Source organism: Anopheles moucheti, chromosome 3 (assembly GCF_943734755.1).
Source record: "Anopheles moucheti chromosome 3, idAnoMoucSN_F20_07, whole genome shotgun sequence".
Classification (NCBI taxonomy): Eukaryota; Metazoa; Arthropoda; class Insecta; order Diptera; family Culicidae; genus Anopheles; species Anopheles moucheti.
Window position 1 is genome coordinate 78,810,232 of NC_069141.1, and position 13,089 is coordinate 78,823,320.

Genomic DNA, 13,089 nt, shown 5'->3' on the forward strand with positions numbered 1-13,089 from the left:
CTTGTGAAACCCATTTCCAGTGACCTTAAAGATACCGTTCTCCATCATCATCGGAAAGTGAAGACGTAACATGTATAAATCATCTCGCTTCTCACCTATTTTGTTTGCAAAAAAAGCAACGGAAAAAAGGAGGAGAAAGAAAACGTTCCTCATGGGGTCAGCGACTAATGTTTCTAATTGCATCTAATCGATGTGTTCGATGGCGCTCCCAGCTCGGCATTGCCCAGGCTCATCTTCTTCAGTGTCAGTGCCAGTATGCCACACCCCAACAGAGGCATTATCGCTAATGTCTGGCTGGGTGGTGTGCCCCTATGCTATTTTTTGTTTGTCTTCTTCTCTCCTTTCCTTTCAATTTGACCAATAATCATGCAGCCACAACGCCCGCGGCTAGGTGAAGGTGTGAGGACAAGACGATGCAAAACTCGGCCACATCGCGATCGCTGCTGGTATGCTTTTGCCCTCTGTGTGTGACCATGCTTTTGCGAGCAAAAGGTATGTTGCGGACTGAAATGAAAACTGATTTTCTCCACTCGAAAAAGTTTCCTTTACTGGCCTGCTGGCCCCCCCGTCCTCGGGTCCGGAATAAAATTAAGCATAATGATCGGAAACGCTATTCACGCCTCTCGTGATGGTGGCGGCGGTCTGCTTCATCTGCTTTTCTTCTTACCCGCCTTTTTTTTGTTCTGCGCCTACACTGTGTGTGTGTGTCCGAGAGGGCCGTTAGGCAAGAGAGTGGAGTTGAAATGTCGAATTTTCACAAATTTTCCTTCAATGAAACACAATGGCGAGATGCGGTGGTGGTGGAGACAGGGACGACAGATCTTGAAGAAACGATGGTTTGGAACTGAGGCAAACATTAGATTCCACTCCATCCGCCGAGGTAATCTTGGGTGAAAATGGGCCTGGGGAAGGTCATACGACGGCGTTTGGAGTGGTTTCGAAGAAGATGTTATTTTGGCTACAAATCGACAAAGTTATCTCGTTTGTTTACTTTCTTTTTAAACCGAATCGAATCACTAAAGCGGTGGTACGTGAGCAGGGGAAATAAATTTATTCGAGAATTTAATTATTCTCCTGCTTAGCGCGACTGAAAGGTTTTTCTCCTTTGGTTTTGCCGTACATTTACGGTTACGCAGAACAGGGAACATGAATTATTATTTAATCATGTTTTCATCATAAAAGATTAATCTAACGTTACGCACAGGATTGAAAATTGAAATGTGTCTTTTTACTGCGTTATTAAGGGCCACGCACAATAAATAATAAGTGGAAATGGATGTTTTGGACGGTGTGGAAATTATTTAAGTGTATGGGATAAATTTCAGTTTTACAAATACAAATATTTTTCTCACATAAATCAATTTTATGTTACCTGATGTTCTGAATCTGCTCAGCTCAATGCCATTAGAGAACTAAACGGCAATGAGCATCTGGGGATGTCCAGGAACGTTAGCATTGAAAGCCTTGAAAACAATATTTTAAAGCTTCTAAAGGAGCACATGGCAGATCCTCGGTTAAGATTAATTTGAAAATCTTATATAATTATATAAACAAACTGAACTTATATATCTTATAAACAAATCTTTAATCTCTCGATGACAATCTGAAGGTGTTGAAAGCAGTACCACACAAAAGTTTGTTTCGTCCAACTCCACAAAAAAATATCGTTACAATAAAATTGTCAATGAATCTTTTTCACATTTTTTTTTGCGTGTTACCTCTGAAGAAATTATTACTTTTCACTTACACTCAAAACTCGTTGTGCATTACATATTCAAACCTGTTCCGTATTTACCTAAGGGGAAATCCCATAGCGTCATAGGAAGTTTTGATTTTTAAAGTAATTATCACTCACGGTTAGATGCAAACAAAAAGACACTCCACCAATACCGGTCCTTCTACACCCTTGATCGGTCGCTGTGGACTGGACGCTTGAATAATGCATTCGTTTTTAAATGAAAACCATCCCGAAGGTTGGGAAATTTGCGTGAAAGCTAAACCGAGCAGTTGTCGTCATAGCGAAACAAAGAGCAGAAAGGGAATACGAAATCACGCATCAGATAAGCGGGACAGCAGTTCGATGCAGTTCTTAGTCATTGGAAAACAAAAAGGATGAGCTACATTCTAATTTTGAGGGAATTTCCCCGTTTAATAATTACAATGCAGCGGGAAAGACCCTGATTGTTTACTGGAACACTTGAATAATGTGGAACAAAGTGCTTCGATATGATCGAGTTTGATTCGTGTTGGATGGAAATAAAACTTGAAGTTTTTATTTTATAACTAAAGCTAAAATATCTAATCCAATATCTGGCCATCCATCTGCAATCTCTGAAGCTGAAACTGCAGGTTAAAGTCTCTACATTTGGTTCGTCTTCCTGCGCCAATGCCTGCATCAAATGACTTTTGCTTTTCAATGTCACTCTAATTATAAAGCAGAAGAAAATCTCCCCGATGGAATCGTTTCCCATTGCGCCACACCACGCCACGTCCCCCAAAGCGGTTGTTGTTATTGTTGCCCCGACCACCCGTTTTACTGCCGCCTACCTCTAATTGTTGTGTTGTGATGCAGGGAACCGTCCGTCTTCGTCTCTTTGCGCGTTGCGTTTGGGAAAAAAGAAGAGCAAATTGTAAGTTTTCACTTTTCCAGCCTTTTGTTTTCCAGCCTCGCCAAATCAAAATCAACAACTTGCTTGCTCCGTGCTCTCCGTTGCAATTGTTGTGTGCGGCCATCATCATCCCGCACACGGAAAGAAAGACGATTGCATGCGCATTTCTATTGCTAATAAAATTATATACCATCGTGTGCAAACCCGAAAAGATGAAGGTTGCATTCAGCTTTTTTTCGCTGCTCCGTGCTTGCGATTATACCACCCGGCCCCCGGCGGGGTGGGGACCGGCCGGCCGGCTGGCACTCGCACGCCCGGTAATAAGAGTGCTCGGGCTCGGCGGAACCTTGCGGGTGCCTCTCTAAGGGACATTAAACCTTCATTAAAATACTATCGAAGTGATTAGAGAGTGAAACGGGAAAAGCCTAACAGACAACAACACGGCGCCGCCGCGCCGGTCGTGCTTTTCTCGTGCCTGTTGCCGGTGAAGCCGCGCAAAAGAAAGAAGTCATTAAAATAACGCACTTTCGGTTGGGATGTTATGAATATATGACTATTTGATATTAATGTACATTTTTATGTTTACGCCGGGTTTTTCCTTTTGTGTACGGGGGAGATATTTAAAGTAACTTTATTATTGGGAGTTGCGCAAAGCCGAATGTTGAATTTCAACATTGTTTGCCAACCATCCTACGCGTCGTCGTGTGCCTGTGTGTGTGTGGAAAGGAAAAGAACATCTAATATCAATTACTTGTGACCATAAAGCCACCTTCTTGCTCCAGAGAATAACACTTAATTTTCCTTTCAAAGAATTTTGTCTATCTCGCATCGGGTGACGACACCTCAAGGCTGTCCAAAATTAGAACCTTGTGCTTGTCAAGTGTCCGTAGGGATGGCGTAAGGATGCCATTGCCAATGGCGTGCACCGTTTCGCGCTCAAATAGCCCAATTTTTGTCGGAAAATATTTGTCATGCTCATTCCACTTTTGCACCGACTGGCGCCACGCCGATGGTTCGTGAAATATGTTTGTCTGCCAGCGACCACTGCCACCACCACCACCACCAGCAGCACAACACGCGCTTGTTTGGCATCCGTCCATCAGACCGCGGGGCCTTTCACTACCGAAACCGATCGGCCTCATGAATGAACTGGGCGGTGTGCAGTGGACTGGGCTGTGGAGTGGTTGGGGATTTAAGGGTGGGATTTGTTGCTTTTTATAGATGGATGTGTGGTGCTTGAAGCTTTTCTTCCACCACCCCAAAAGTGTGGCTGAGGTGGGGGGGAGACCCTGATCCGCGGCATTGCATTGGGTTTGGGTTTGACCTTATTTCTTGGAAAGTATAGCAAGCGCAAGTGCGTCTTAGTATAGCAGTTTCCGTGGTGTAGTGGTTATCACATCCGCCTAACACGCGGAAGGCCCCCGGTTCGATCCCGGGCGGAAACATGCGAATAAACTTTTTTCCTTCGTTAATCAATCACATCCCCTATCTCCAACCAAGTATAAGACAGTTAGAAATGAGATATGGAGATATAATATATAGATCTCTCTCTCTATTATCTGTTATCGAGATATAGAAATGAGATAAATCGTAGTCATTTTCTATGAAACTATCTCCGTTATATCGTTTTTAGCTCTACGGAAAAAGATTGTAATTTGTTTCGAGCCTTCCCATGCTGCGACCAGCGCACCATTACAACGTACGTCATTCTAAGCACCACCGATTATGCAAATTAGCGCACATTTTTGCGTAGGACGCCGTGGCACGACACCCACTGAGAGAAATGCCAAGCGCGCGCGCCTCCGCGTTGGTGTGCAACAAGTGTTCGTGCGTGGGCTTACGAGGGGAGCTTAAAGTGTATGTATCCTTCGACAGGCTTGATTTTGTTGAAGCCTGTTTTTTTGCCGAAAGGCCCCCAACACTTCCATATCTGACCTTATTTCAGGAGCCCATGTGTAGAGAGCCTATAAAAGTGGCGAATAAAAATATTAATCACACAAGAAGAAACCATTCTTCAATGAAAACTTAAGATCACGCTTAAATAGCCGTTGTCTTAGTCAGCAAATAGTTGGCAATTTGTTAAAGAAAGTTTAAAATCTTTTCTTCTGAGAAAATACAAAGTAAACAACAGCAGCTACCGAGCAGGAGATGGTGGAGTGATTTAACCACAGCGCTAAAGTGCTAAAATGCATTACGCGAACTATTTACGCTTGCTGTGCCGGTGCATATATGCGGTGCATCTGTCGACATGTTCGCCATTCGCGTCTTGCCTGGCGCTCGTAGATTCCCTCCGAACAATTCCGCCTCCTCTACCTTGCCTGGTGTTCCTTCCATTGGCACACGTGATCTACTGGTTGACCTGCACTGGATTCGCCTCCTTTCACGGGTGGTGAGGGGCCCTTTTTTCGCCTGGTAGTGGAAGAGGTCGAGCAAGAATCGAGCGCGAAAATTGATATTGAAGTAAATTGAATTAAGCTCGGTGCGCTCTCGAGCGCGCATAATTAAATGTTTCCTCTTTAAGCGAAATGGATGGAATTTTCGTTGGCACTAGGCGGGGGGAACCATTCTTGCCCCCGGTGTGGCCGCCTGCAATCTGTCTGCATTCGTTCTCTCCATCCCGCGCGTTCGGTGGCTGTAACATACTGCAGTAAGTGCTCATGCATGCTCTGCTACCATCCTCATCATCATCATCGTTTTGTGGCGTCTATGTGCATTTTAGGCGCCCCAGTCGTCTCTCTAGGCCAGAATTCTAGGTGAAGATGATGGGCGAGGTTATACATTCGCGAACAAGAGCTTTACCGCCCATGTTACCAACACTTGTTTAAAGGGAAGCAAGCGTATTTCACTCGGAGAAACGAACGTCAAGAAACAGACTGCACTTCTTGCGCCTTGTTAGATGAGGATGTTGGAAACCAAAATTTCCGGCCTTCTTCCCTTTCCATGGTAGAAGATGATCTCTTTCAAGAGGTTAAAAGGGTGATAATGGGTCCGTTTGTTGATAGACCAAGATTCTTCCAATTCTAGAAGGAATCAGGTTTTTTTCCAGAACTTCCAGAAAATTCAAGATGTTGAAGAATTCCAGAAATCATCACCGATAAAGTTGGAGCATTATGTAGATTTAAAGGGACATTGATTTTTATTGTACATCACAAAGTGCTGATATGTTTTCTAATACGCTCTGCTATCGTAGAAACTCCGTCAATAATCACCGTCCGCTGTCAATTCACAGGAATCCTATCAAGAGTTTCACCTCTGCCCACATTTAACTGATATAGGATATTGATTGCAATATTTCACAGTCGTTAAAGCTATCGGCGCATGTGTAATTTGCCCTCCCGGTGGCATTGAAACCAAGTCTTCTGATGTTTGCCAGCTGGAAGTTGTTGCTCGTGAAGCTGTGTGTAGGCCGTTGATCCTGAATACCTCCAAAATCTCTCCACCACGTTAGAGCTCATCGATCAAGCAGCAGCACACGGCTGTCGATAGAAGCGCAGGTCTTGGCTTGGCTGTTGATAATAATAGTTATGAGTGGGCGAGCAAAAAATCCAAACCATTTGCGGTCTCTGCGATCTGCTGCTGGCCCGCTGCTGGCACGCTGCTGGGTCTGCATGGGAGGGCGCTAATGAGACATAAGGGATCTCAACGGTGTGGGCCGATCGATACACGGCGCGCTTCAATCGAACCGTGTGCCGCGGAACATGCCCGAACGGCAAGTGTTGGTTTCTCATAACGCCCACCCGGGTTAGGATCGTTTGGGTTGCATTTTTTTTTCACTCTCTTGGATAATATTCCAATTTGGTATCATTTTGGGAAGCAAGATTTTTGTTTTTGCCGTGCTGTGGGCAACCCCAAAATGGTGTGAATTTGTTACCCTGTGAAGCGTCCGCAGTGTGGATGAATGCCGCCACGGCGGGTGGAGTCCATTGGTGGTGGAATGTTGGTGATAAAAAGTAAACGATTGCCACCTACGTTTTGTAGTGATTTCAGTAGTATTAAAGTACCGTGTCCGATCGTTAGCTAACATTCAAACCCTTTTCTATCTTTATCCGTACAGGGTCGCCACACAAAGACTGGACAACTCGCTGCCATTAAGGTGATGGACGTCACCGAGGAGGAAGAGGAAGAGATCAAGCTAGAGATCAACGTATTAAAGAAATATTCCAACCATCGCAACATTGCCACATACTATGGTGCATTTATCAAAAAGACGCCCGCCGGCAAAGACGACCAGCTGTGGCTGGTGATGGAGTACTGCGGGGCCGGTTCCGTCACCGATCTGGTAAAGTCGACCAAGGGCCAGAGCCTGAAGGAGGAATGGATAGCGTACATCTGTCGCGAGATTCTGCGCGGTCTGAGCTACCTGCACACGAACAAGGTGATACACCGTGACATTAAGGGGCAGAATGTGCTGCTGACCGACAACGCGGAGGTCAAGCTGGTCGACTTCGGTGTCTCGGCCCAGCTGGACAAAACCATCGGCCGGCGGAACACTTTCATTGGTAAAGTTCGCACAGCAAGCAGAGGTGGGATGATCGGTAAATTAATTAATCCATTCATCCGCTGAACAGGTACTCCTTACTGGATGGCACCGGAAGTCATAGCTTGTGATGAAAACCGGGACGCAACGTACGACAACCGGTCCGATCTCTGGTCACTAGGTATTACCGCGCTCGAGATGGCAGAATCACAGCCACCGCTGTGCGATCTTCATCCGATGCGTGCGCTCTTTCTAATTCCGCGCAATCCACCACCGCGCATGAAGTCGAAGAAGTGGTCGAAAAAATTCCACAGCTTCATCGACACGGTGCTGGGTAAGTTCATACTGATAAGTTGATATTCATCTATTGTGCCTTTGCTAATGTAGTGTCTATTATTTATATTTTTAGTGAAAGATTACCATCAACGGCCTTACACGGAGCAGTTACTGAAGCACCCTTTCATCAAAGAGCAACCAACAGAAAGACAAGTTAGAATACAGCTTAAAGATCATATCGATAGGTAATGCGTCGGCTATTCATTTAAAGATGCGTTGCCAAGTTAACACAAGTTGTGATCGTCCCTCTTTTAGGTGTAAGAAGCGTAAGCAGGAGAAGGAACGCGACGACTATCGTTATTCCGGATCGGAAAATGACGACGACGACGGACAAACGGCTGGCGAACCATCTTCGATCATTCAGGCACCGGGCAACGATACGCTGCGACGTACGTTCCATCAGATACAGGAGGGTCGAATGCAGAACCCTGAACAGCAGCAGCCACCGAACCGAAATCAGAAACCACAACCTGTAAGACACACGCCTCTCTCTATATACGTACTCTCTGTTCGTTTAATCTGTACTGATCGTGCAATCGTTTATTTTTGCTTTCAAATGTTTGCCCTGCCTCGCCAAAAATCGTAGCGAGATGAACGAAGTAAACCGCAACCGGTAGAGGAACCGGGTCCACCATCCAGACCACAGCTACCGCAGCGTCTGATAGTGGTACCGGATCCGCCGGCGAACAGCAATGCAAACCGACCACTGCCACCGACACCGCGCAGTGGCAGCGGTTCGTCCTCCCAGCCACAACAGCCATCGTCACAGACGCCGCAACAACCGGCACGCAATCAGCAAAACTTCTTCAAACCGGTGGTAAGTAGTGGGACGATGCATGAGTGGCGCATGGCACTCATGTCGACTTGAGCTTGACCAGACCTGTGAACGAAACAGAAACGATCGTACTGAACGTAAACGCAAACGCGCGACTCGTCTGACTTGACATCTCGGACTATTTTAACCACAATGTTACAATGTCGCTGCCTAGGCCTAGCATTATATAGTTGTTTACTGTCTGTGTAGTGTTCAAGTTAGTCGTTCTTTTTTTCATGTTTATTATTTCACTGTCTTGTTTCACGTTTCTTAGCCTTTGTGTACTATGATAATGTTTCATTTAATTAGCTGAACGTTCAATATTTCTTACGTTCCCGTCCGCTTTACTTTCAATTAGAACACAGGAATCTTTGTATATATCCGTGCCCGACACGTACTCACACAGATAGGATATTTTCCATATTATTTTCTGCTTCAAACTATTTAATTTTCCTTTTTATTTCAAATCACTGTACAAAATTCCTCTATCACACACAATTGCACTGTGAATAATGATGCATTTTGCACCTACCGATACACACATTATTTGTAACAATGTGGACACTATATATATACACAAACTCACACACACTTTTACTCGAACGAACGAAACAAAACCGGAATTCTTTCCACGCTGCTTTTGATTTAACGTTACCGTTACGGTACACCTTTACGTTATGTTGAATGTAACTAAACTTTGTTTGTTTGTTTCTTAAATTTCAACACACTTTCGCGCGTTTCCAATGTACACATAAACATGCACACCAAAAAAAAACGCATTCGATCGAAACCACAATCATCGTACTGTACATATGATTAATTTGACGGTGATGATCGTCCCATCCGCGCCCCTATGTTGTGTTGCTGCTGTGTATGCTGCGTTCGTGTTGTTGTTGATGTTGATCGCGGCATGATCCGTTGTTCCGTATGCTGATGGTGTGGGATCGCTCCCTTCTATCTGATCTGTTGGTCTTATGGGGTCACTACAATCACATCGCGCACATGGCGGTTAATTCCGTGCTACCTTCAAACCTGCAGCTGCCACCGAGACGACCTGAGGTAAGCACTCATTGCATTTCTCTGCTTTTACTATTAATATCCCTCGTCTGAAGCTTCTGTCCTATCCTTTGTACTGTTGTTACTGTCTGCTGTTTGTTTGTCTATCTGTTTGTCGTGAAGCTTCCAGGTTTATTTTTGTGAAACGCTTTTACGCCATATTTATCGGACCTTCTGACTTTACCTTTCATGCCTTCCAAGTTAGCCGCCTTGTGTTAAGTGTTATGTACTGTGCTAGACTTGTTTTATTTATTGTACAATAGACTCAAGACGCTTTGCTAGCTGGTTTGATAATATTCGCATATGTTTTACATTCATTCAAAAAAGACAAAATTTGCAAAGCTAATTTAACCATTGAAACGTTTGACGAAAGACATTTTTGATGATGTGACCATACTAGAAAACGAAGAGATAAGCCGAATAATCGCCTAGAGCAAAACGAACTACAGACAAGTGTGTTTAAGAATTGCAATATTCTCCTTGTTTGTTTGATCAATCTTCCATTCCATCTTCTGAAAACTGAAGACAAGTCCTTTAACAATGCCAAATGTTTTAATTATCCTTTATTTATATTTCATATAATCCTTCTTCTTGTTTCGATCGCTTAATTTTAATTCTTATGTTAACCTGTCCCCCCTCAAAAATTATTACGTGTGATGTTGTTAATGCTGTGTGTAACAATTCCGATGCCGATAACATGTTTAACTATACCGCTGAGTACTGAAACGCTAAAAACATTAACCAACTGCATCGTGATAATATTAAAACCATTATTTGACTGGATGTGCAATTATAGTTTGTTTTATATTTGCGCAATCTAATGTTTGTGTGGGGCCTGTTATCCCAAACGCCTCGTATGATGCTTTAAGTTTTGCTTGAAATAAAATATGGTTTTCAATGTGCTTTTAATAGGAAATATATTTCGACCGGGATACTTATTTAACTTCCGGCTCGATTTATATACTCGTTTCCTAATAATATATGTACCTTTTTGTTTTAAACACGCCATAGCGCACCGCAAGCTCACGCAAATCAATATTAATCGGTGATTTTTCTCTACACACTTTTCTTTTTGTTTCATTTTTCTTCCACAAATCCCATTTTGTTCCTTATGTCCCTTATGCGTGTCATATGCACCCGGCACCTTGACATACAATAATGGCACAAAAAAAAACGTTTGCTCGATGGTTCTTCATTCGAATTTTCTCTTACGTACGTCGGTTTTATTTTGGCCCTCCCCCCTGTTTGATGGTAACAAAATGATGACAATGACAATTCCCAACTACGATTTGCTCACTGCACAAAAACGATATTGTGGCGTCACACAAACATGATTCCTTCCAACAACAAAAAAACCCGCTCCTTAAACATCCTGATCATAAAACCACACCCGGTCCATCGTCAACAAACACCCACACCCCACATCACGCCCGAAACATTCCTTCGCCGGTTTACGCACCGAAACAAGGAATTGGACATGTTGGCCGCACAATTAAACGAACTGGGCGTCTCCTCCCCCCCGCAGCAGTCGCAGCAAGCGCAACCGGAGGCGCCACCACGGAACAATCGCCCCCAGCCCGGACCGCCCGTGCCTGGTCAGCAAGCGTCACAGCAGCAACAGGTCAGTGCAGGTGGGGTTGGTGCTAGCGGTGTCGGCAAGGCACCCGCCATCGCGCCGAACGGCAACAATAACAGCAGCAATGGTGGTGGCGGTGGCAGCAGCGGCAACATCAATAACAATAACCATCATCCGCAACCGATCAATCCGCTCGATCCGATCGAAAGCTCCGACTCGGACTCGGAACCGGAGGAACCGAACGGCCGAACACGAAACGACGGCACGCTTCTGGCCAGCGATCCACCGATGCCACTGTAAGTATACCGATGCCACTAACCCGTGTGTGCGAAAACCCCGAACGATGGCGGCACCATTACGATAGAGGAAAGGATGCGTTACACGAGCGCTCCGGTGTTTCTTTATTTTTAATGCTGCATTGTTTAGGAGTTTTTTTAAATGCTGTGTTGGTCCCATTAAATCACTGCTTTATGGGCACACAGTCGCGTGTTGTGCTGTATGAGCGTGTGTTAGGAGAGAAGGCGAAAATCAAAAGAAACAATCATACATTTTGCCCGACATATGCTGCAGGATGTAGTCAAATCAGTGCACTGAAGAGTTGAGCAAATGTCGTTTTGCTTTTCGCAACTTAATGTTGATTTATTTGATCTGTTTAGTAACTAAATTATTTAAGATTCTTTTCGTAAATTAGCATGCAGTCAATATCCTTTCGACAGAAGAATTTTATCTATACATTCGACTATGTGTCGAGTAAATAACGCCTTAAATTCTGCTATAACAAAATTTTACAAATGTCAGAATATTGGGAAACATATTGAATGCTTATGCATTCACTGCATAAAAACATTTCATTCGGTGCATTGATTTGACTATAGCGCAGTTAATATAAACAACTACAACGAAACATTACGACCATCGCTCATCACTAACCAGTTATCATTATTACGTCTGTCTTTTCACCTCTCTCGATCCTTTTTATGTTTACTATCATGTTTCAACTCAATTTTCATTTTTGTACCTCTGGAAATCTATCATTTCAACATATCCTATCGGGACACTTGATCACGATTTCATTTGTTGTTTCCCCCCCCCCCCCCCCCCCAATCATTCATTCACGCCTCACGATTCGCACATCCACACTACTGGATCCACCATCAACAAAATCTTTACCCTCTCTCATATCTATCATTTTCAATTCGTCCACTTTTCGCCCACCCGTTCCACCTCATTTTCTTTTCCCCCATTTGGTTTGTTTTTCGCCTCTCTGTCCTTCCCGGTTTTTCTTTCGTTTTGTTTTCGTTTGGTTTGGATTTCCGTTATGTTCAGTCCCGAATTTTCCTATAGGACGGGTGGCCTGGGAGTGCTCGCCGAAACCGACCAGAACAATCAGTCGTCGTCGAGTACGCCAGCGGGCGGTGGCAGTGGAGCCGGTGTCCTGTCGCCTCCGGGTGGCGGCGGCGGCGGCGGTGGTGGACCTCCGAACCGACCGCTACCACCAACGCCGGACGACGATGATGCACAGGGCGACGGGACACTCATCAAGCGGGTAAGTAACCAATGCACCTTTTCGCCATGCGCTATATTCATTCAATCTCTCACTTACGGTTTTTATATTACCTTTTCGCTACGTTTCTGCGTTGTGTTGTTTTTGGTTTAGTTTTTTCGTTCCGGCATTCTCGTGTAATGTTTCGGTTTTCCTCTTGCGCACTTTCATTCTCTCTGTTATCATGTGTTTTTTTTTGTCTTCTTTCCTGTTCTATATAGAACAAGTTCACTGTCTGTCTTTCTGTTGTTGTTTTCAATATCAATATCTGTGTGTGAGTTTTTTTACTCTACCATTGATTTGCTTCATTTTCCCATGTTTTGAACAGTTTCGTATTTTGGGTTTCTTCTAATGTTATAGACGAGAAGTTACACAATTTAATTTTTCCAACCGCTTTCTCTATCTTACATTTACGCTCTGTTTTGTTTCGCGTTTTGCTTTGTTCCACGTCACAACGGTTAACAATTCGATAAATTTGTTTCCTACCAATAATCAGAACCAAAAAAAAAAACCCTCATCTTCTGTTACCGGCAGTATTTATGTTTCGGATCCATTCGCTCGTATTTCATTCATTTTGCTAAATCCCCCCTACATTATTCCTGCTACTTCTATCGTTTAATAAGTTTTAGTTTTAGATACAAAACAAAAAATCACTCATTAAAGTACGCATACAATAAC

General features: G+C 44.0%; 1 protein-coding gene and 1 non-coding gene across 7 annotated transcripts in view; both read left to right on the forward strand.

The window, feature by feature from the left end:
- The window catches only part of LOC128305745 (serine/threonine-protein kinase mig-15), a 45,349-nt gene that overhangs the window by 20,200 nt on the left and 12,060 nt on the right, over window positions 1–13,089 (forward strand). For 5 of the 6 annotated variants that reach the window (XM_053043332.1, XM_053043335.1, XM_053043333.1 and 2 more), the window contains exons 3-10: window positions 6,664–7,108; window positions 7,178–7,420; window positions 7,496–7,607; window positions 7,678–7,894; window positions 8,009–8,239; window positions 9,275–9,295; window positions 10,761–11,164; window positions 12,213–12,414. In XM_053043332.1, coding sequence (XP_052899292.1) covers window positions 6,664–7,108; window positions 7,178–7,420; window positions 7,496–7,607; window positions 7,678–7,894; window positions 8,009–8,239; window positions 9,275–9,295; window positions 10,761–11,164; window positions 12,213–12,414 — 1,875 coding nt within the window. The remainder of the gene's footprint in view (window positions 1–6,663; window positions 7,109–7,177; window positions 7,421–7,495; window positions 7,608–7,677; window positions 7,895–8,008; window positions 8,240–9,274; window positions 9,296–10,760; window positions 11,165–12,212; window positions 12,415–13,089) is intronic. The other variant, XM_053043334.1, reaches the window with a different exon arrangement.
- Trnav-aac (transfer RNA valine (anticodon AAC)) lies at window positions 3,982–4,054 on the forward strand. Its single transcript has one exon. It is a non-coding gene; the product is annotated as a tRNA-Val (tRNA).